The 24,693-nt window shown below is 44.1% G+C and overlaps 1 protein-coding gene across 7 annotated transcripts in view; it reads left to right on the top strand.

The window, feature by feature from the left end:
- The window catches only part of SLC4A7 (solute carrier family 4 member 7), a 470,313-nt gene that overhangs the window by 261,361 nt on the left and 184,259 nt on the right, over positions 1–24,693 (top strand). For all 7 annotated transcript variants that reach the window (XM_085630550.1, XM_085630551.1, XM_085630545.1 and 4 more), the window contains 2 exons: positions 6,345–6,451; positions 12,405–12,579. In XM_085630550.1, the coding sequence (XP_085486676.1) occupies positions 6,345–6,451; positions 12,405–12,579 (282 nt within the window). The remainder of the gene's footprint in view (positions 1–6,344; positions 6,452–12,404; positions 12,580–24,693) is intronic.

Genomic DNA, 24,693 nt, shown 5'->3' with positions numbered 1-24,693 from the left:
ACACACACCCTGCCTTTGCAGGCTGCTTGTCTTGGTGCAGAGCAAAGAGTCGACATGGTACACAGCCCTGTGTTCCATGCCTAACAAACCACAGCCCTGGCCTAGAATCAGCCACCCCTCCAGCTGGGAGCACTATGCCAGTGGTGAGGGCACAAGGGCATGAGCCCTGTGCCCCTACAGTGCCCAAGTCCATTCTTGGGCATTGTAAGTGCAGTGTTGCCATTAAGAGTATATGGTGCTGGGAGTTTGTCATTACGAACTCCACAGCACCATAATGGCTACACTGAAAACTGGGAAGTTTGCTATCAAACTTCTCAGCACATTAAACCCACACTGATGCCAGTGTGGGATTTTTTTTGTTGAAATATTTTTGAGTTTTTGCAAACAAAAAGCAACACATCTTGGTATCAGGTTTAGCAGGAAATCAGCCCAGAGGTAGTGCAACAATTCAGTACGAGCACAGTCAATATTTAAAGACGCTCCATATGCATCATACATTCGTATCCATCCCACACTATGGCAAACGATAGGTTGGCTATTCTTGGTCACTGAGTTCAGAGTCTGAGGCATCTTGTGGGGGTTCACATAGATTTCCTCTATAAATATTCCACCCACCCCACACCTGGGACCACTTTTTGGGGCAACCTCTATGCACATATACAGTTTTTTCAACCACCATTAGAGTCCATGTCCTGGATCCATTGAGCGCGGGTAGGCGACTGCCCCGATCCCCATCGCTGGGCTATATTGCGTTTTGCCAGCATGAGCCCCAGCGTCACCCAGAGCTGTGTCACTTTCTTGTGGTCTGTCTGTTCCCAGATATTGAGGAGACCCCTCCGAGGCTCCGGGAGCGTCAGGACCTTGGTCACGCCAGTGTGGGATTTAATGAAAAATGCACACAGATGGCATCTCAGAGATGCCCCCTGAAAACTAACCCACCTGTAGTGTCCCGACTGAGTGGCTGCGTAGGCTGCCATCAACAGACATGTTTCTGGACCCTTGGGTCAAGAGCCTGCTGCTCTCGGGGGGGGGGGGATAGAAACAATGCACATCCCGGGACGAGGTGCCAAGTCTCCTCCCCCAGGATGGGCAGGGTTCACGAATGGGAAGCTTCAAAGGCATGCCGCCTTTGTGAGCCTCTCCAGACCACTTGCTGCTTTCAGCAACTGGTCCCCACTGGTTGTACCCCCCACTTTGGGCGGGAGAACCGGCGGGAAAAACAAGTAAGGAAGAGAGGTGTGCCCACCTCTGCCCCTCAGGTGGGGGAGGCGAGGTGAAGCACAACCTTGAGTGCCCCCCCCCCCCATCTTGAGGATGGGGGGACCCAGCTAACCAGGGACAGGCTCCTGCCCCCCTCCCACTGGAGAGTGGCAGAATAGGGGGTGTACCCACCCCAGTGAAGGGACCCATTGGTCCCTGCCCTTTACCTACCTGTAACACCCCTAAATTTAGTATTTGGGGGGCCCCCTGAACTTTGCTTCCTCAGATCCAGTCGGACAACAAGAAAAGAATGACCGAACAGCCATGCAGCCAGCTAACAAAAGGGACGACGCCCACTGACTTGGCCCCAGCCCTACCGGCCTGTCTCCCCTCAAACCTGCTCCTACAAAATCGTGGTGTGTCCTGCAGCCAACAACCTCAAACCCCGGAGGACCTGCCTGCCTTCAATTCCAAGACTGCTTCTCCCGTGAACACCGGATTTGTTAAAACTGCAGCTTCTGGTTCCGGCCGGATACATCGAATCCAGCCCGCTCTCCACCCGTCGAACCCGGCCCGAGCTAGAACGGAAAAACGCAACGAGGAGGTCCCCCCGGCAATCCTGACCTGAGATCCGGTGACCCCTGACCTGCCTCAAGCCAGCACATAAATCCAGAAGGTCCCTCTGACCGCGACCCAGAGCTGGTAAGAAGATCCGACCCCAAAAGGCACCCCTGCACCTGATGCCCCACAGCCTTGTGTGCCCAAACCAATGGTGCCTAACCAACCCTTAACTTCCCAACTTACCTCTCGAAGTGGTGGTCGCACCCAGAAGTCCTTCGTCTCCCTGCCTGCAGTGCTTTTGCAAACCGGAGGTTGTCCATTGAAAACAGGGCACCCGACCTCAAAACAGCACCCTGAACCCGGCCACCCTAGTGCTGCTGAGGGTGCACCCTTGGTGCTAATTTGGTTCCCTATTTGCCCTGACATAAACCCTAGGAGCTTTGCTCCCACAGCCGTGTGGCCTGCTTGCCAGCAGCCACCAACCAGAGGCCCCCTATCCTTCATAGGATAACATTGGGCCTCAACACTCTCACCCTTAGCGGCACTAGGGCTGCCGGGTGCAGAGTGTTGAGGCCCAATGTTATCCTGTGCCTAAAGACAACCTATCCTGCATCCCAGCAACCTTCAAAGCCTTGGGAGGACTGACTGTCTTCGACAAAGACCAAGTTCTCCTGTGGACCTGTTCAAAAGAAACCAACTTTAAAGAACAAAGACTACTGCCCTGATGAACCGTGAAACCACCTCTGCACCCGATGCCCATGGCCCAAGTCGCCCACGGGTCCTGTGAACATTTCCCAGTGCTACTGAGCTAGAGTCCACAGTGGTCTGACCCTTGCCGGACTCCACCTCGATGCCTGCAGCCTCAATTCGAAGACTTCCCCTGACGCGACATGTCTGGTAAGACTTTTCCAAAGCGTAAGGACCCCCCACGCACCGAACCTCCTGGGTCTTGGGGATCTTGACCAAGTGTGTCCCTACGTCCACTAGCATCTCTACTTACCTGGGCAGCTGTGGGTTTTCTTCTTCTGGCCTCCAGGCCTGAGCCTACAGCCTTTCCTCAAAACCAATCTCCCTCATTGGTTTGCATTGGGTGCATGACGCTGTGTTGGCACTCTTTACCCGGCTGCCCCTGTGTCCCTCAGGGTGTAAGTTTGTTGTTGCCTTTTGCCCCCCCCCCTCCCCCACCCCCCCATCACCACCATGTGCTCATACCTTAACCCTGGGTTACCAAAGAGACAAGTGAAGAACACAGTTTGTTAACCCAGTGAGAAGCATCTCTTCGATTAACACCTTTCTCCATTGGAAAACATTGATGCCAGGTTCCGAACGTTAACTCTGCACCTAGCCGCTCCTGTGCCACTGGAGGTGCTGATTTGATACTTACCTGAAACTTGCCTGCTGCTGATTCTTCATCCTGTAAACCAAGACTAAGTTGTATACTTGCCTGCAAAAAGGCATTCCTGTTTTCCACCCATAGATTAACATTGCTGAACTGAAAATTGCACTGTACCCACTTTTTAAAGTGAAGAGTATTTCTTATGAAAAACGTACTGCTTTTTACGGATTTCTTCATCTTAAAATAAATCTTGAAATAAGGTTATGTTTATATAGTTGTTGTGTCTCCCTTTTTAGTCGTGTGCCACTTACCAATCTCTGTGTGCATAAAAAATGTCTTGCACTCTTCTGTGTTAGGCCTAAGGACTGCTCGACCCCACTATCACAAATAGAGCACTTTGGATTTACGTTGAGCCCTGAACACTTCCTTGGGAGTTTCTGGACTCTTTACACAATATAACTAATTAGTAGTATACCGCATAAAGAGCCAGCTTACTACACAAAGGCTCTGATTTGAAGAATCTTATCAAAAAAGGCCTTTTGGCATGTAAGAAACCCAAATTGTGGTTCTGTGACACGTTGCAGAATTGTAATTTGGGTTTGCGACTAAATTGGTATTTGGAAGGGACATGATTAAGGCGTCCCTTCCAAGTACAGATTCACAGCAGGATGTATTAATGTTTGGTGACCGAAATCCCTTTGTGAAACATTAATACTTGACCAACTACAAACATGTAGTGGTAACCATGCACAAACGAGAAGGGGGGGCCCCCTCCCCCTTTGTGAATGTTGAAATGTTGAAAAAAATATTTTTTAAGAGTAGGCATGTTAAAGATTTAATTTGTGGTTTTTTTTTTTTTGGTTTTTTTTTTTTGTTTTTTTGTTTTCACTCCTCTCCTCTTCCTTTAAAAAAAGGAAAATTAACACTTTATTTAAAAGCAATCAGACCTAATGATCTGCTGAAATCAGCAGGACCCCTTCCATGTGATGGCAGTGATTCATAGTGTCGCAATTTGTGACTTGCCTCATTAATAATGAGGTAGGTGAAATTGAGACCCACTACTAATCTGGTTTTGCCAATCGTCCTATTAGTACATAGGTCGGTTCGCAAAAAAACTGAATGGATTTGGTGAAGTTTGTGTGTAATTTTAAACACTTTTTACTCGATCAATTCTTTGTACATCTGCCTCTACGATCGCTGATCATTAAAATGGTATTTACTGCAGTTTCTACTGCATGGCATGCTGATGAGCTGCAGCAGCGGTCTGTGCAGACGCCATATACTGCCTTCTTTCCAGTGCAGTTTTTGGTGCTGTCGGCTTCGTCTTTTTTTTCCCCCCCCAAAAGCAGTGTCTCCTTTCCATGTAGGAAAGTCCTTTGCTGCCACTACCTTCTCCGCCCCACCTCTTCGAGAAGGAGGGGTATCAGTGTGGACCCTAGAAGACCCCTTATCTTATACATAGAGCTCACAGATGAGAACCAGGTAGATGGTCAGATGTTTATTGCCTCTGCCAGTTCCAAGAAAGGGAAGATCATCGTATTTAGGTGGATTGTCCTGTGTATTAAGCCGTGCTACACTGGCCTAAAGGTCCTTCTGAGAGCCTTCAGCTCAGTCTACCAGAGCCAAAACCACCACTACGGCATTGGTGAGAGGTATTCCTTATTGGACATTTGCCAGGCTGGGACTTTGACATCCGGCAAAACCCTTACCAGGCATTACTGACAACAACCAAACCCAAAGGGAGGGTGATTTCTCCCACTTATGGGTGAAACCCAACGACCCCTGCATACTTGAGTTGCACTTTTGGATTTAACCCGCAGAACCATTTACTTGTGAGAGCTATGGTTTTTACCTGGGGTACATCTTCACAGTTTCGACTTGTAAGAAGCATAAAAGTTTGTATATTGAAATTGTATTTGGATTTCTCGTACTCGTTTGCAACTCTCCTTATGTGTAATTTGCTGCTACATACCTCCCTCAATGTGATTAGAGATCACCTCTAAACCTACGACTCCAAAACGTACTCCACACGGGATACAGCTAAGCCAATGCTTTCCCAGCGATGTACAGAATGCAGGTGCTTAAACAACCCAGACAGTCTCATTCAAGCTTGAAAATGGCTATACAAATTTTAAATACAGTAAGGTGCAGTATAAGACTCCTTCTTACTGACACCCCCTAAAAGGTAACATCCATGCCATTTATAAAAAATCAATAAATAAAACACCTTTCCTACCTGCATGTTTCTGGAGGTCATGCAGGTAGGAAAGGTTTTTTCTCCTACTTTTTCTGGACTTGAATCAAGATGAAAACAATTTGAATTTTGTTGAGTATCTCTTCTAGCTTGACCCTGACCTAGCCAATTAAATCCCCAAGGTCACCAATGGGTCAGACTGAAATGGGTGCCAATACCTTCATGGTGGAAAGCTTCAGTGGCCTCCGCTGTAGTTAGAAACACAATTGATAATGCATTAGAGACCGGAGTGTAATTGATGTTGGGCAAGAAGTTGGATGCCGTAACCGCTCAGCAGTGCGTCTCATCGTTTGGAGTATTGCCATGTGAGATATTGAGGCTGGTTAGCAGCAGGTTCATGAGAATACCACCTTTTCAGTAATGAAGGCAAAATGTGTAGTTGGTGTGGTGTTGCAAGAGTCAGTTGAGCAGATGCAGTAGTTATTGCTTTTGCAAAAGGCATGTGACCCTTACTTCTTTACATTACTGAACTTTCCTGTTGCATCAGTGTTGACACAATGTACTTGTAGTAGCTGGTATATTTCAAGTTCTGCTTTCTGTTCTAGGACACGCCTGCCATGGATAATGAAGTAACTGTTTTTTCTGTGGCATGTGATTTTAGGCGATTAGTTTGACTAGTTTGCTTGGTAAACATTGCTATCATGCCAGTTAAGTTCTGCTAATGAAATTATCAGCATTTGTTGCTGCAGACTTCAAATGAAGAGAGATTTCAAATGGAAAACTTGATCGTGGTGGCACATTTGCCTAACCATACCATAAATATTGTGTCAGTCCTTATTTCCAGATCACTGATAAACCACACCCCACATATATGGGACTAAATATTTGACCAGTTGTGCATAAACTGATGTTTAAATGTATAGCATTGCTTAAGTATTCTCTACATTCTATGACCTCTGTAGCCATCTACCCCCTACATTTTTCCTTGGTCCCACTATTTAATGGCAGTGTCCCACAATATCCTGATAATCAATTTTCTGTTTTACCATATAGGAAAAGAGGAAAATACCTACGTTTCCTAATGGGACGCCCCCAATGGGCGAGGTGGTCAAAGAGGAGGAGGCCCACCATATTGGGCCGGAGCTACAAAGGAGTGGAAGGTGTGTTGGTAAACAGTTTTTTGAATGTGTATAGGCTTGCAGTTTTTGTTAAATATATGCAGGTTTAGTTAGATGCTGATTTAGCTATTCATCATACAACATCTAGAAATAGTTGTATAGGACTACATATCTTTTGTAGCTTTCCATTGACTGTCGTTGTAACCCATTTGAGACAAAGGAAAGTCCTTTGTGGATTTTGACTCCGACCCAGCATGTTTAAAACAGCAGCACTATTGAAATAACCCGTTTCTAGGCTTTTTCCTCCTATCTATCTTTGAGTTCCTAGAGTAGAACTTATTGTTTGTTCTTCTGTATGGCTCCTATGGATTAAACTGCTATGTCTAAACCACGCTTCACAATGTAATTGCGCTGTTCCTTCTTTGTTATCCTAGAATGGATATAATCAAACGGGACTATTGCTAGAAACCGTATAAAAGTTGAAGTGTCATTACACTCTTTGGACCGATGTGGCCTGGCTTTATAAGCCTTTGCAATCAAACACTGCCTTTTTTATAACTGAATTGCTGTTGTCCAATTACAACTGCATTTGTTTTGTAAATGCATTTTTATAGCAAATTTAACAAACTCTCAGTAAAAGTACATAACAAATTGCTACATTTATATTCAACCCCATCCTTTTCCTGAAACCCTGGTACTTATTACTCCTTTCTGCATTTTCACTTTAATACTTTGTTTCTGATTTTGAGGGAATAGAAGTAGGTATTACTAAAAGGTTTGTCATTGCAGGCCCACATTTTATTTCCCTAGCTCTTCGGTTACTTGGTAATATCTTTTTACTGTGGATTATAAATGTACCCAGCAGTATAGTTGTAATGGCTCCATCGTTTGCCATGAACTTTGGTAGTGACACCTTTTTGGTGAATAAAACCAGAGCGCTCCAACTGGCATTTCACTTTGTTTGCCTTACAGAAGCCCTTTTACATATTTTCTTAACCCCTCATTGAAGCTGGATTTCCACATTCCTTTCCCTCCTACTCTACAATAGAGGAGGAGTTGGAAGATGTTATTGCCATTAAATAAAGCCATTTCATTTGCTTCCTCTAATTCTTATTGTATTTGTCCCTATGCTCTTTGGTATGACACTACTCTGAAAGAGAACCTTTCTCGCAAAAAGTTGTAGATTATATGGCATGGGGATTACCCTCATGCTGTGCTCTGGGACTAATAACCACTAACATACATTACTTGAACTAAGTATTTTGTAGACCAATTTACCTGTTACTGCAACCCTCGAAAGATTTTATATTGCGCTCACTTTCGCCACCTGATTGTATGTCCTCCTCTTTAGTTCCATCACAAGGGCATTGTAGTAAACTCTTTCTGGGTCTCTGGATAACTATGTTGAATATCTTCTCTCCAGAACTAAGGTACAAGCCCTCTTTTTAATACTTTGAACCTCTTGCTTTAAATTAATTCAGGACTGCCTGGTTTATATTTTTCAGGTTATCCTGATTGAACCTTGTCCTTTCTGTTCAGTGTATTGGTAACAGATCTCTCGCCACAGCCTCAGTCTTTCCAGCTTGAGAAAGTACATTCATTGTTACTTAACAAAAACACAATGGCAGCCACAGTTTTCGTCTGATCTTGGTTACCTTTTCCCTTAAAGGTTTTAGAAAAAGCAGTTATCAAGAATCTCATCTTTTTTGGGAGTTTATCCATATTTTTGGCACTGAGCAGTCGGGTTTCAGGCCTTCACATAGCATGTAGACCACTCTGATCTTTGTGCTTTATGACCTCCGAATGCAGACCAACCAAGGCATAATAGATAGTGTCAAGCCTAAATGATTAGCTGTTTCCAGGGCGCTGGCATCAAAGGTTATACTTTAAGATTGAAGTTCTTTTTGATTGATCACTCCCAGACTGTTTATCTTTCTCCCTAGTTTAGATCTCAAAATAATGCGTGCAGTTCTGTATATATCCTCATTAAGCCCAACACATTTTAACCTTTATGTTCATCCTGTTGTGGAACTTTTTGCTAAGCTAGCCTCAATTTTGTGTTGCAGGTGGCATCCATATTTGAATTTCATTTTAATTTTCTTGCCTCACAGTGCTTTGTTTTCCATGAATGTATGCCGATGGTGGCTGGCAGGATTAATAAGATCTCTTTGAAACTAAACCCAGATAAAACAGACCTTCATCTTTCCTGGGAAGACCAGGCCTCAGACGTAATCATCTGGCTTTTGGCCTGCCCGGTTTGCCCCCCCCCACACCCCCCCCCCCCACACTTGCCTGCACCTGTGACTTCTGTGCGTAATCTGGGTGTTCTGTTTGATCAAGATATCTCATACAGCAGATTGGCAAAACTAACTTCCTCCTGCTTCTACCCGTTGAATCATTTGCTAAAGATTCTGCCTTATCTGCATAGTCAGTCCCGCCTTTTGGTAATTCAGTCCACCTTACTTAATATACTTGATTGGATTACTGCAACTCTTTATGAGCTCAACTTTGTACCTTATACTGAGACTTAAGTTCGTTCAGAATGTAGATGTCCACTTTGCACTTGATATGCCTGCCCCGTTCAAAGCTACAGTATTCTTTTCAAGTCTGTGTATCGATTTTAAAGCTTTCCATCATCTAGATCCAGTTTAAGGCGGAAATATACACACACACACACACCCCAAAAGGCTCGCAAAACTTCCTCGCAAGCACTACCTGTGCCAAAGTTAGTCTTTCCACGGTCTGATGGGAGGTTTTTACCAGTATTGGCTAGCCAACATTGACACTGGCTCCCAGCTCTACCTAGGACTCGTGACCAGTTATTTCCCTTTAGAAAAAAGACCTTGCTTTTCAATGCATAATTGTAATTTTCTCCTTCTGCTGCACTTCCTGCATATAGGTAGCCTTCCACATAATTGCATGCTGTGCAAATTCACTCCTGCAGTATGCATAGTGAATTAAACCACCTTTAGGCACTGCCAAAGTGCCCGTAGTGGTTCTGTAGATCTGTAAATTACAAAGAAGTATACTTTTTTTTTTAGCGTGTGGATAATAGCTGATGGCTATTTCAATGATACTAAGAAGGGGATTGACACTGTTCCATACAATGCACTTTTTTTAATTGTCGTAACAGGATGAATTAAACTCTTGCACCCATCTATGTTAATGACATTGAAAGGAGAATGTGTGCTCACAATTCCTTCCCTAGTGTGTGTTTAAATACTGTGTTTTAAAAGACAAATGTACCCAGGCATAGGCACTTGGAATCAGAAAACGTAAGGCCTTGGATAGACCTAATTTGGAGAGCTGCGCAAATGTCATTGGCTAATCACATTCCTCAAAAGACTGACCATTGTCTATAAGCAAAATCCTAGAGAAGCTGGATCTGGTGCCTACGAGTTCCTTGCTCACATTAAGCATGGAGATGAAACTTGCTGTTTTATTGCAGTTCCAGAGCATACTTTTTAAAACCACTGATAGCAGGATGTTTGTTTTGAGTAGTTTAAGGACCAAATTTAGAGTTTTTCAACATGGTACTTTGTCAGAAACATGGTAGATGTTCCGGACACTATATATTACAGGTGCATTATAGTCAATAGCGCTCTGAATACTGCGGACGAGACATCTACCACTTGTTGACAGAGTACCTTCTCCTCCAAACTCCAATTAAGATCTCCAAATGCTTCATGGTGTTTTTTTTCCTATTACACAACCTTTTGTTAAAGCATAGAAAAAGGGTGTAACCCTTAAAATGTATCTGGGCTTTACCCTTAACAGTTCACTAGTGCTGCTGCTTTAATTTGTATCTTAACAATCAAAGCTATTTTAGAAAGGAAAGAATTGTCATGCATGCTTAATCTTTAATAGAAATAAGTCCATTTTTAATAATGTATGCTGTTTATACATAATGCTGTAGTCATTTTGCTTATGCCTGCTCTACATTCACAACGTGTCAAACTAACACCACTTAATGGGACACTGGACACTGTTTCTTAAAAAGCTGGTAAATCTTTGATATTGACGTGGAAAGAATATCCCTCAAGTCTCTTCTCATAAGCACCTAGCTTTCTTGATTCGTAGTGACACCTGATGGCCAAAACCTCTTTCTTTGTCGCTTTTTCCACCTAGGTTTGCCCCTCTTTCCTTCTCTTCTCCATTTAGACCCTGCTGGGCTTCGATCATGAAACATGTTTATACATGCATAAATATATGAACATAATAGAGGAGATGTAGCTCCTTTTCAGGAACACTTGGGGGATTTGCGTAATAGGAAATGCACATTTTTATTGGTTAATTTTAGCACAATTTGTCGCATCTGCATGGAAATGTAATTAATTTTAGTTTGATCATTGAGAGATTGCATGAGTGATTGATGGCACAACAGCTAAAGTATTTGTCCAAAAACCGAGTTGTCTGAATCTGTACATTAATCTTTTGATGAAAGAATTAGCAAAACAGATGAATAAAATGCCACCAAATTTCAAACTCACACACCTTTGTCCCCATCTGTGTACTTCCATCTTGCTGCAAATCTTCACAGATTGTTTGCAGTTTTAATAACAATCCATGTGAAACTGGATAAAAAATTTAACATTTCAAACCTTTTGGATGTCCCCAGACAGTAGGAGCAGACTGGCTATTAAGAGCCAAACATACTCTTAATCCGTCATGTTTGAAGTAGACAAAAAATGAAATGTAGATGCTTTGTGCTAAAAACACACAAAAACCCACAAAAAATTGCCAGTGCAGGCTGAGAGTGTGCAGGTTTAGCCTAGAGGTAATCGATAGTCCATTCCAGAGGGGTGTAAAGGCCTCCACAATGTCTGCCCTACCAACCAAAATCTGACTATATCAATTATGGTAAATACATACTTATAAGCTAAGCTTACATTAAAACACTAGGAACCTTTTAAATTGGGTGAGTTGTGTTCATCACCTTCAGAGTTACCATAATGAACCACATTGCCTCTTAATATCAAATATTGTTTGCTGCAGCTGTGTGTGATGTGGACATTTTTTTTATGTTCCCACAGGAACCTCTGCACATGTCCACTTTAACGGGATAGAAGGCTTTGAAGTGAGCCTTGAGCATGTACTGTAGTGGGAGATAAAATGAGCAAGTGTTTAGAGACTGCTAGCTTAGCCACATGCATTAGCTGTTCTTTCTTTGCCCGTTCATGTGGGGAGCCCTGTCAGAACCATGTTTTTCTCACTATTACTAAAGCATGAAGGGCTTTTCTCTGCCCTGGGAGTAGTGCTCCACCTGTGCAAAATCCATGCATTTGAAAAATAACTTGAATTCAGCCTGTCCGCCACCAGAAAGTAAAAATTCAATGCTATAAATGCAAATTTCTAGAACTAAGTGCTATCAAACAGTTACCAGGGAGGTTCATTTGGAGCACAGAGGTACAAAATGTGTTTTACTTTCCCATTGCACTTTAGAATGATCCTTATGAGTCCAATGCTGGTAATTATGTGGCCGCGGCTTTCTTACTCAATTCCCATCCCTGCATTCCAGTTTGAAAGTAACATGGAAATGCCTGAACACTTCATTTGGGTTGGTCATATGTTATTCAGAGGTGGTTTGCAGGATACACAAGTGTATGGGTGAATGCTTAGGATACATATTGTTGAATGAATATTCGCACTGTAAAATTTAGCAGCTTTTTAAGAAGTAATTTCCGGTTCCACCATATCTTGGTCCTGTTCATTGGGCTTGCTTGCATTACACAACAGTGATAACACTTTGCCTTTGCTTCTTTGAGGACTGACATTTTAAAATGTGTTTTAAACAAGATTGTCAATGTGTTACTGTTAGCAAATTGCACCGAATGCTTTTATTTTACTATTTAATTTTAAAATGTTTTATGAGTGTTAATATAGTATTGTGATGTCTAGTGTATCATTTGGTGGAAGCTTTATGCAGGACTTATTTGTGTACAGAATTTGGGCTCCTATAGTGTACAGTTTGACGAGTCTCATCTCACCTATCTAGGCTTTTTGGTGGTTTGATCCTTGACATCAAAAGGAAAGCACCTTTTTTCTTGAGTGACTTCAAGGATGCATTAAGCCTGCAGTGCCTGGCCTCGATACTTTTCCTGTACTGTGCCTGTATGTCTCCTGTAATCACTTTTGGAGGGCTCCTGGGAGAAGCAACACAAGGCAGAATAGTGAGTACAAAGTAAAGACCGGTAGTGGCCAGGATTTTAGAGCTTCACAGGCAAGTGCCTGATTTTTTTTAATCTCATTCTTGTATTTCTAAAGAGTTTACCCCATAGAATTGGATTAATCCCCCCCCTCCCTTCCCCTCCCCACCTAAAAGACATCGGCTGTGGAAAAGTCATGGTGGGAGAGCAAGTGAACAGGAGAAGATGCACAGTCCAGGTAAACCAAACGGGTCTTTCCCCTGTCAGAGGGAGTTTGGGTGTTGAAGATTGACCGTCCCCTGGGGCCTGCCAATGCAAAGGTTCGTTGTTGATTGTACACTGTTTGGCGACCATGAGTAGAGCAGGTCTTGGGGGACAGTTTTGAGTTTCAGACAGGAATTATGAAATTCAGGTTGCAAACTACAATCAAAAGGTATATAGTAGTGCTGTCGAACAGGTGGTTATCTGGGCCTTAAATCAGAATGTAATTTTTACTAACGTGGCTGCAGAAAACAAATTTTAATGCCTCAACTGAAACACTGCAATCTGAGCTACTACAGAGCTCAACTGTAGTTAATTGTACTTTTGCAGCTGCTTGTAAACCAAAGAGAGCTCTCTTGTCAAAGGTTTATGACCTCTTAAAACCTAAAAAGGCCCTGATGTAAACTTCAGCGCTCTTGTCTCTGATGCTTTAGCTAGTGGGGCAGATGACCCTCTTAATGGTATGTGCAAAGAGAAAGGCTAAAGATTGAATTGGCATAGCAGTGAATACCTAAATCAATTGGCTATCAATTTGATCTGGCACCTTTCGATAGTTTTGCATACGGGGTAGCAGAAAAGAACATTCTGAGCTTCACACTACAACTTAACTTGATTGTGCCTGAATTTGTTTGAAATGTTTATTATGTAAATTTTATATATTAACAGTCTGTATTGCATTTTTTCCTTTTGTTCAACCCGAAAATGTGATGTGTAACCTGTATGAGTCAGTGTTTCCATAGCGTTTCCAAAGCGTTAGACTGGTATATTCCGAAGAGAAGTTCTTGACTTCACCCCAAAATTTGAAATCCAAAATCTGCATGTGTTGCATAGCGTGGATCGTTCTGGGATTTATAGGTTTCAAGTTTTTATGCTTTTGGCTTTCAGTATCTGTCTTTACTCCATCCCATTAGTAAATGTAAGAATCACCCACCAGTTGCTAAAGACTATTCTTAATGGGGTAGTGGTTTTTCACTTATTACTTTTCTGTCACGAATAACAAATTTATACATACACGTGAAAAAATATAAAAGTATGGTCCTAACATTTCTGATAGATAATGTAGCTATTGATAATGAACCAAGACAAAAATATTTGGCATGTTGAAATCTTAAGTCATTCTAAAAATAATCAGGGTTTATTTTCCACTGGTTTATTTTCCACTGCCTTGGAGTGAAAGGCAGGCTGTTAATAATAATAAGAAATCCAAATAAATATCCCCATAAGACTGTCTAAAACACTGCAACTGTTGGAGATTCAATTAAGATCTCAGTTGAGGAAAAGAAGTTGCATTTATATTTGATTTGTTTGATTTCTGATCTTTGTCACAATGTGCAGCATCTAGGAATATGACACTGGCATGCTTTACAGATGTGTTTACTGGATGTCGTTACAGTTTCATTTCAGTTATAGTAAAAAAAAGTAAATTAAAACTTGATTTTTCTCATAGTTCTGTATATTGAATTGAGTTAATTGATGCATGTAACATTTAGAGGTGTATTTTCAGAAATGCTTGTCGTTCCAATAAAGCTGGGTGGCTTTAAAAAAACAAGTGTCTGACAATGACTGCTGTTAGAGCAAAATAAGATGCACAAGTCGAGACTGACTGAGACTTAAAGGTCCTCCTGGTCAGTGGTAGAGGTTAAACCCAGAACAGCTATATTCGAAGTCTAAAAACATTCTGTGAACTCTAGATAAATTTTAAATAAGTAAGACGTTGACTTGGGTGACCAGTTTAGAAAGAAATTGCGATACAGCTGGTTTTGACCCTCATCCGGCTGAGCTTTCCTTGGCTTGGGCTTCAAACTGTGACATGGCCTGGCTTATGTCGGTTGTATTCTGGAATAAAACTAAGAATTTCAGTCGGTGTCTACAAGCAAGAAACTCAATAGAGTAAAAAGACAACAAAAAGAAAAGCCTGTAAGGACAGTCAGATGGCTGGAAGTAATGGAAAAGACCACTGTTGCATGTTTTTCACAATGTTGAAACTAAGAATTTCTGACTAGATTTTCCAGTGCACGATTATATACTTATTGGGTATCCACATCCATGCAGGCTAAAAAGTATTGCAATTAATGGGACCAAGACTAATTTGGGTGAAGGTTTTGGGGCCTTGTAACAGCAAGGCCAATTTCAGCTTCACGCCAGGCTCTTAGTGACACTATAACCTATTCCACAGACTTCCAGTGCATTTAGTACCTGAACATCGACCTATTTATACATGAGATTTTATAGAGACTGGTTATCGGTAGGAGAGCAAATATCATTTAAGTCTTAAGAGATGGCATTTATGGACTCCAGTCAGTCTACCACATTACTCCTTCATAGAAAGTAATTTCCAATATTCCAGTCAAATGGTGGACTTATGTTTTTTTAACCTCATGATCCTCTTGGTGTTATAGCCCAGAGGTTTTTGGGAGCTACCAGATCTGGAAAAACAGGGTGCTATAAATCACATGTGCAGTTCTGCATATCATAGTAGGCTTTATTACCAATGTTGAGGTTGTTTACTCCCCATAAAAGTAATAAATAGGATATAGTCATGAGACGGCCATCACGCATATAGTGGACGATGCCCTCTTTGCTCAATCAGAATGAAGCCTGCCTATTAATACTACTCGATCTCTCATCTGCATTCGACGCAGTCAAACATGACAACCTTCTTAACCTCTTGGAATGTAGGATGGGACTCTCTGGCATGGTCTTAAAATGGTTTGCCTCTTTTCTCAACAACCGATCACAAAGAGTCAAAACCAATCAAACTCTATCTAACTCCAGTCCCTGTACTCTGGTTGTCCCTCAAGGCTCCTGTCTCTCCCCCACGCACTTCTACCTTTTCATTGAACCTCTGACTGTAATCCTCAAAGCTTCCAATATCACATGTATGCGGATGATACCCATCTGTACATGAAACTATCTTCTACTGAAGACATCCAGTCACTCAACGGAACCCTGCACAAAACCTTAAACTGGTTAACCTCCAGCCACCTCAAACTTAACGCCCTTAAAACTGAATTCCTCCTCATTGCACCAACCAGGCAATCCCCCATTGCGGGGCAATTCCTAACAAGCCTCACCGCGCTCAACTGCACACCACACATTGACTCCACTAAATCACTGGGAGTTGTTCTAGACAAGAACCTAAACATGCAAGATCATATCAGAGCATCTACCAAAGGAGCGAACTTTCAATTCAGCATCCTTCGAAAACTTAAACCTTACCTCCAACAAGAAGACTTCAAATCAGCGGTGCAAGCACTAGTCATCTCATGGCTTGTATACGGCAGTGCTACTCTATGCGGTCTCCCGAAACTCAGTCTAGCCCCACTCATAGCATCTCTCAATGCGGCGACTAGACTTGTCACTGGCTCCAAGAAATTCAACCACATCTCTCCTGACCTGAAAGCGCTCAACTGGCTCCCATTTGAGGCAAGGATCCAGTTAAACATTGCTTGTATGACCCATAGAGCACTACACTTCAATACCCCTCTCTAACTGAAGAATAAGCTCAAGCTCTCTGGAAGCGCCAGGCCCTTGAGGAGCCCCAGCACTCTGCTCCTCAAGCCAAAGAAGTTCCAAAAACTCAAAACCTACAAACGCACTTTCTCTGGCGTTGCCCCGAGAATATGGAACTGCCGAAATAAGACCAATTCCCTCAACCCTTGCCTTCAAAAAGGAAATGAAAGCTCTACTTATGAACAATACACTGACCTAGAGGCATTGCCCCTTTTGGCGACCTGCCTGTTTTTAACGGTCTTAGTCACCTCCTGGCCTCTGCTATGGACCCTTGTCGCACGCCACCTTTCCACTGTTATTCCTTTTGTGCCTTGTTGCGATTGCTATCTGGCCACTGTCACGGACAAGTATAACCACTTTTTCACTGTTACTGATGTATACTGCCTTAAATGTCTCCCACATCTCTGGATCGATGTCCTTTGCAACCGTCATGTAAATCGCTCTGATACCCGCTCGGGTCATGTTCGCTCTATACAAAACTTCAAATAAATAAAAAAATAACTAAGTCATGTTAGTTTTTGCAATAGCATATCTTTTGTATGATAGGATTGTGCTGTCAAGTGAAAATGCCTATTTGATTTACCTCTAACTTGGGTGACCTGAATCTGCGCAAAATTTGATATGTCCAGCTTATATTTTGATTTTCAGATTTTGTGCAAATTGGCCATGAATAGGACAGTTCTTTGTGTTGAAGTTAAAGTATTGTTTCCAGTGTTTATTTTTACAAAAATATTTGCTTCCAACTACAGCAAAAAGCTCTAAATTAGATTAGACAAAACTTAGCATGAGGGTAGGGTAGTTCTCTGAATATGCTCTTTTGATAGCTTGTTATAATTCAATTCAGCAGTTTGAGATTCTTTGAAAATTATCCGGCAGTCATCAGTGGGTTAATTGTATGTATATTTTCATTAATTCAAAAATTAAATTTACAGTGCCATGTGTAAATAATATGAAAAATGTTCAAATGTAATTGAATCAGGGAGCATCTTTTTATTCATCTATTTCAGTATCTGCAGGTCCGGAACGGATCTGTGGATTTCCGTAATCTTCTTGACTGCAGTGCCTGAAATATTTAGTTGAGCATGATTACATGAGCCATGGGTCTGCTAGTTCCATTTCACAGAACAAATATTTAAAGGAGAAGCAGCCTCTTACATTAAGGAGAAATGGGAAAGTGGAGTGTTATTAGAAGGACTAATACTGCCCTCAAAAGCAAATGGAATCCTGTTTTTGCCAAGAACGATGCACATACATGATCTGCACATATTGTGACAATTTCGAGGTGCATAAGATTAACAGATGTGTGCACCCTCCCACACACAAATAGAAATTATGGAAGAAGGTAGGTGACCGATTTCTCCCCCCCCCCCCCCTCCCTCTAGAGTGAGATTTAGAGAAAGTGGGCACGGAAAGGGTGGAACCTGGGACCATCTCCACTCAACCACAAAAAATATTTTTTTGGACCATAGCATCTGTGGCTCAGAAGTTCAGGGTGAACCAAATGTAGATAGCCTCCACCTTTAATTCCACCCAATTCATCACTCCCCCCCCCCCCCCCCCCCCTCCCCCCATCACCCTCAAATTTAAGTCCGTCGAACAACGTATGTTGCCTGCCGCCATATCCTGTGCTGACCAGAATCCTGAAGTCCACAAAACAGAATGGTTGCCATGGAGCTATGGCCAACTGAAAAGGAAATGCACCTTGAAGTTAATTCTTCCAAGGGTTTTAGGCTAATTTCTATCCTGATGACATTGGCCTGAGGCAGCTGCCACCAGGACTGCATGGAAGGTGTTTGCATAAATATTTACCCTATTTACTTAAAGCAAGTAGAGAATATGGCCATTTCAGGGTGTAATGGCTTTATCAATAGAGCTGCTGAGATAATCTGTTGCTGAGCCCTGTGAGGTTGGCTGCCCTAAATGCTAATCGCTGCCTTGCACTGCCAGATCCTGAGCTCCAGTTGGCTGTACTTCTGCGAGGTACTTGGTTCTGTAAACTGAGACAGAGATTGGAGGCAGTGCCCAGCCTGACTCCACTAGCCAAGCAACCCACTTGATAATGGAACATTAAGTGTGAGGTAGACATGTGACTCTGTAAGAAGCACCCTTATGGTGGACAACTGTAAGTCCTCACAACTCCCGACCCAAGCAGCAGTTGTGAGCACGCAGCCTATTACAGTAGTATCAAGCTGCAGAGAAGACGACAGAGTACAGTCATGATCCCCATCAATGACCGCGTAGCCCCAGCAAAGCTGTTATCTGTGTCTGCGACAAACCAAGCTGCCCTTAAGCAGCATGAGCTCTTGAAGAGCTTGCAGATCCTGAATGCTGCCTTGATATTCAAAGGCCCTTGTATGCACTGCTCCTTTAAGTGAACACCATCATGCAGAGCACCACAACTTTGCAGCACTCATTGTAAAGGCCATGATCTCTTGTAAAGAACAGCTCTATAGCAAGACACACAACTTGGCCTTTCCTGAGCAGGCACCTACTTTAGCTGTGATTATAACCCTAGTTTTCTGCATAATCCTCAAACCTCCCTGCAAACCACGGAATGCTTCTTAAGATAATGCTGCAACAACTTCTTAATATTAATGAGCATATATGCTTAATATATGTGTTCTATCTTTAAAACAATAATAGTGCTTACATTATATTTGTGTATTGCATATGTTGTCTGAACTAGTTGTGCTCTAACTGCCACCCGCCAATTTTAAACCTTCACTATTTAATGGCACTACACCTTGAAAGTCAGTTTAGAAATGAGATACCTGGCATTGCCGTGAGCTTGCAGTAGTAGTTGGTGTCTGGTGAATTATTGCCACTGTCCCTGAAACGGCAAGGATTGCATAACTACCTTTGAATTTTGAAGGCTCCTGAGAACTGACCAAACTGTAATCTTGTCTCAAAATCCTGCTTTCTCAAGGTTAGGGAATCTGCACAAAATGTGGCATTGATTTTGCAAGTACAGTTTAGTGTTGGGCTGTCAGATTTCCTGCAGACCAATCAAAGGGAATGCAAAGTAAAGGGGGCATCTGCTACGAAAAAATGTATTTGCTAAGAACTGCTACATTTCATGTACTTTTGTCAAACTGCCAGAATGCATCCTTACCTTTGACTGTGTTAAAGGGAGGTATACCCCAATGACCTTGAGATTTCGGGATCACCATGTAATGCTCTCAACATCTAAAACTGTTTCTGCTCTTATAGCCTCTTACTTTTAATTAAGGTGTGAGACCACAAAATTAAGCTCCTGGTTATTGCTTCTAACATTTGCAGCCCTAGAATGTATCAACGGTAAATATTGTTAAATCATTGTTACATGTAAGCAACATTTTGTTCATCATGTGTGGCTGTAGAGACATGCTTAGCATACTCCTTCCATCTGGTGTTAGGCTTGGACGTTTGCAAGTTGTATTTGTTTGTAGAAGTCTTTCAAGTCACCAGATGTGGTGTGCCTCCTCCTGTTACTTTGCTCATAATCTCAATCCATTTTAGATTGCTTTTGGACATGTACAGTGTGGGTTCCAAAATTGTTGTTAGCTGAATACGTGTTGTAGCCCTATTAAGTTATTTTTCAAGCTTGTTGCTTAGGGTTCAACTATGCTCTGGTCCCTTTGTCTCACTGATGCATGAACACCTTCGGCAGCACCTGTTGTTCAAGGCCCCTGCCGGCCAAGGGCCATCTCCAGTTCTCCATTGCTAGAGAATGCTGACTGCACGCGTGTGATGCAGTGAACATCTCTTCATAATCGCCCTTGCTGCAATTCCAATTACCTGTGGGCAGACCGCCAAGAAGAGTCACTTGTTCCTTTTTCCCGACTATGCCTCCTGCACGTTCTGATCCGAAAAGACACTGGGGCACCGAAGGGAATGGTGCTGGTCACACTGGAAGATGTTCCAACAGATCTCCTCATAGAGGCCAGACACATCAAAATAAAATCCCATCTGAGTATTAGTTGTTGATTTCTTACCTTAGAATTTCCCTCCCAGCGTCAGTCTGGATCCAGAGATTTTTCTTCAGCAGTACCCCTGCGCGTCGTACCCCTCAGTTGGCTCCGCATCCATTGTTGGAATGATGTTGTGAAACCTACATAACGCTGTCCATGCGTGCTGACATCAGTTCTTTCTTTTTCCGCGCCAGCCTAAGTGTAGATCCTGAGAGAGCTACACCTTAGCTGTTTTTAGCTAGTCTTTTTCGACTTTTGTTTACTTCTTTTTCTAGTTACGAACTCCTAGTGTGTCGGGATGTCCAGGCGTCGGACCGGCTTCAAGCCTTGCGGTTCGTGTCCTAGGGCGATGTCCGTGATGGATCCACACCTTGTGTGCCTTTGGTGTCTGGAGGGCGACCATGACCCGAAGTAGGGCTCGAGTGCCGGTTCATGAACCCAAAGGCTTTGCGGGAGCGGTCCTGACGACTGCTGGAGGCCCTGCATTTGGCTCCGCAGCACTCACTTTCTCGTAGTAGAGGACCGTCTCGACCGGTTGCGTAGCCCACACCTCGTCACACTCTAAGTCCTCCAGGAGGTCTTCGGGGAAACACAAGAAGTCAAAGAAGCACAGGCGTTCTTGGACTTTTCCCTGTCGGTCAGCTGATGCAGGTTTCCGAGCATTGTCTCTCGAAGGCTCAGTCAGTGATGCCTACTTTTGAGACTACTCTGCGCCTCTCCTTTGTTTTCTGGGAGCTGGAGCATTTGCTGCCTGAATCCAAAATTCTCTGATGTCCTGGACCTCATATTTGGGCAGCCTGGCTCTGCTTTTGCCTTCGGGCACATGGAGTCAGTTGCAGGGCCCTGTGCCTTCGATGCTGACTGCTACCGCCCCAGAGGGCCCATGTAGATCCATACATGTATCTGGATCGACACCGGTCGATCTCACTCGACTTTCCCCGAAGTCGATCTGGCGTCTGCCCCACCCCTGATCACTGCCGACCCCATCCTCCTAGCCAGATCTCAACGTCTGTTCTTACGCCAGAAGGGACTAATGTCCCAGTTTTCATTCCTAGAGTACTAGGAGGGGCTGCTGGATCCTTTAACTGACCAGCTTGAAAAACTGGACTGGCGTGTGGCCCTGGGTGATGTCAGGGGATGTGTCTAGACCCCTGGCACTGGCTTGCTTTCTGCCCCTACTGCAGCTATGGAGGAGGGAGCTTCCTATGCTGTGGTGGTGAGGGCAGCCAAAGTCCTCGGCTTGAGCTCACTGCAGTGGTAGTCAGGACTGATCTCCTGATAGAGGTGCTTAAGCCTGCAGCTTCCTCTTCTGAACTTGTTTTGCTGTTCTATGAAGCCCTCACGGACGTACTTCTAGGCACATGGTCCAAGCTGAGCACAGGGGCTCCTGTGGAAAGGACGATTGTCTGCCGCCGGCCCTCTCCGGGCAACCCAGCGTTTCTGTCCCAACACCCCTCCCATGAGAGCTTGATCTTCCAAGCTTCATCAAAAGGGGAATTCCCTTCTGCTCATCCAGATAGGTAATTCAAGAAGATGGACCACCTTGGGGAGGATGTTTTTTTTCCTCCATCTTGGCTTTGCTGTCCGTGAATACAGCTTGCCTCTTATGCCGATACTCCCATACTATCTGGGATACGGTTGCGCAGGTGCTGCTTCAGTGCCAATAACAGGCCCGAGCCGTTCTCTCTCAAGCAGTTGTAGACTGGAGAGACGCAGCCAAATTCGCCATACGATGTGGACTGGATACCACCGACTCACTGGGAAGAACGATTGCCACATCTGTAGTTCCTAGATGCTGCGCCTGGTTAAGTACATCTGCCTTTAAGGGGGATGTCCAGTCTACTTTGATGGACATGTCCTTTGATGGCACTCACCTTTTCAGTAACAAGGCAGGCCATGGGCTAAGACGCTTCAAGGATTCTCGAGCAACAGCTAGATACTTGGGCCTCTCTGCTACCTCCCGTCCACCTCAGTCTGCCTTTCGTGGCTACGGAAGGGGTGCCCAGCCATGTCCTGTCCTTCCCACCCACCGAGTCACACAAGCAGTCCAGCCTCTCTGTGGCCGCGGACGTGGGACCCAGTGTCCTCATGGGCCAGGGAGCTAGCTGGCAGGCCACAAAAACCCTCCCCCACCCCCCCTCACTCCCCTTCGAGACTGCTCCTTCTTCCAAGCCACCCTTTTGCGGTCGCATGTCGGAGGATCATTCGGCACTTCTCCGCAAGGACATTTCGGAACTCTTGACCAAGGGAGCCATAAAGAAGGTCCCTGTGCCAGAAGTAGGTTGTGGTTGCCCCGCTACTTTCTGGTGCCCAAAAAGGACAAAGGCCTGCGTCCTATCCTAGACCTCCGTGCCCTCAACTTCTTCCTCCCAAAGGAGAAGTTCAGAATGATCACCCTACCCCAAGTTCTGTCTGCCCTCGACACAGGAGACTGGATGGTGGTGTTGCACTTGCAGGACGCTTATTTCCATATCCCCGTCCTGCTAGCCCACAGACGTTGCCTTTGGTTCACAAGCATTTTCAGTTCACTGTGCTTCCCTTTGGCCTTACCAGTGCCCCTCGGGTGTTTACAAAGGTGATGGCGGTGGTCACAGCTAATCTGTGCAGATCAGGTGTTTCAGTCTTCCCCCTATATCGACGACTGGTTGAAGTCGGGCTTGCCCCAGGCTCTCTTCCACCTCCAGACTATGGCAGACATCATGCATTTGCTGGGGTTCGCTGTCACACCTGACTCGCACTCAGACGCTCCCTTTCATCAGAGCGGTTCTGAGAGGGAGTACATCTGTGGTGACAAATGTGTCACTTCTGGGATGGGGCAGATCAGAGGCGTCTGATATTAACACCGGACTGCGCCAGATACTAAACTTTTGGAGCTCCAGACGATCAGACTGGCACTGAAGGTATTCCTTCCTTCTCAAGTAGAAAGTGGTGCAGATATTCACTGACACCATTGCCATGTGGTACTGCAACATACAGGGTTAGGTGTGGTCATGGACTCTTGGTCAAGAGGCTGTCCACCTCTGGATATGGACATAACCCTGGTGGTTCAACACCTGGCGGGCTCCCTGAACACCAGGGTGGATGAATTCGGCAGTCGGTGTCTGGTCGATCCTGAATAACGTCTCCATCAGGAGGTGGCGCAAAGTCTTTCAGCGGTGAGGGGAGCCTTGGTTAGATCTCTTCCTCTTAGAAGAGAACACGCAATATCAGCAGTATTGCACTTTGGAGTTTCCAAGGCTGTGCTCGCTCAGCGACGCTTTTAGTCATGAGTGGAGCTTCTGTCTCCTGTACGCCTTTCCGTCTGTACCACTTCTACCCAGAGTGCTCAAGAAGATCAAGCACAACACGGTTTAAGTCCTTCTTGTAGCTCCACATTGGGCATGAAGAGACTGGTAACCCGACCTTCTGAGCATGGCACTCAATCCTCCGATCAGACTGCCCCATCGGGAAGATCTTCTGTCACAGTAGCTGGGGAGGGTTCTTCTCCCGAACCTGCTAAATCTCTACCTCCTTGTGTGAAGATTGAGCAGCTGCAGTTGACAGCTTTCGATCTTCCGTACTGCTTTACAGTTTATGCTAAGCATGTGTATTAACATCCACACATGCTACTAACGGAAAATGCTCCTGCCTTGGTCCCCGGAACATCTCCCGCTTACTGTATTTCACTGCATATTGAGCTTTACTCACCATATCTACATTGACACTCGGAACACACTATTAGCCGCTCTGCGAAAACAATCCGACAAGGAGTCTGTGTTCATGCACAACGTACTCCAAGAGGAGTCGCACCACATCTTGGGCTTCAAATAAAACCTTGCAACTAGCAAATCTACAGCACTACATGCTACAAAATGATATTTTCAGTAGAAGTAGCATTTTCCTTATGATGTGCAACAATATACTTTCTTTGAAGGTCTGTGTTCTTGCTGCCACTGAGCAGAGACTAGGTCCATGGCTGTCCTAGACCTGTTCCTATATCTCTAGGTCTATTTAACAGCATGACCGCTTTGCATGCAAAGATGGAGAACATCTGCCCTGGGGTGTTTCAAATCTGTGCTTCTGTGTAATATAAACATTTGTATGGAGCTGTGTACAGTGGGTTGTTAGACTATTTACCATTCACACTGGATGGGGTTTTCTCAAAAATAGTATGACTCAAATCTATATATGGTGCTGTACCGTCCCCCGCGTCCTGTAGTAATTCATATATTAATTCACATAGTTCCTATAGCTGGCCCTGTGTGAATTTCCCGCTGAGATAGTGCATTCAGGGCCATATGTAGGTAAAACGTTTTTTGCGATTCTCAAATTGCGATTTTTAGGGAATCGCAATTCGAGAATTGCAAAACGCAATGTAGGTAGGATTTGCATATTCTTAATTTGCGAATCGCAAATTGAGATTCGCGAATAAGGA

Source organism: Triturus cristatus, chromosome 10 (assembly GCF_964204655.1).
Source record: "Triturus cristatus chromosome 10, aTriCri1.1, whole genome shotgun sequence".
Classification (NCBI taxonomy): Eukaryota; Metazoa; Chordata; class Amphibia; order Caudata; family Salamandridae; genus Triturus; species Triturus cristatus.
The sequence above is the reverse complement of the archived record's forward strand: the minus strand, read 5'-3'. Positions and strand labels throughout refer to the sequence as shown.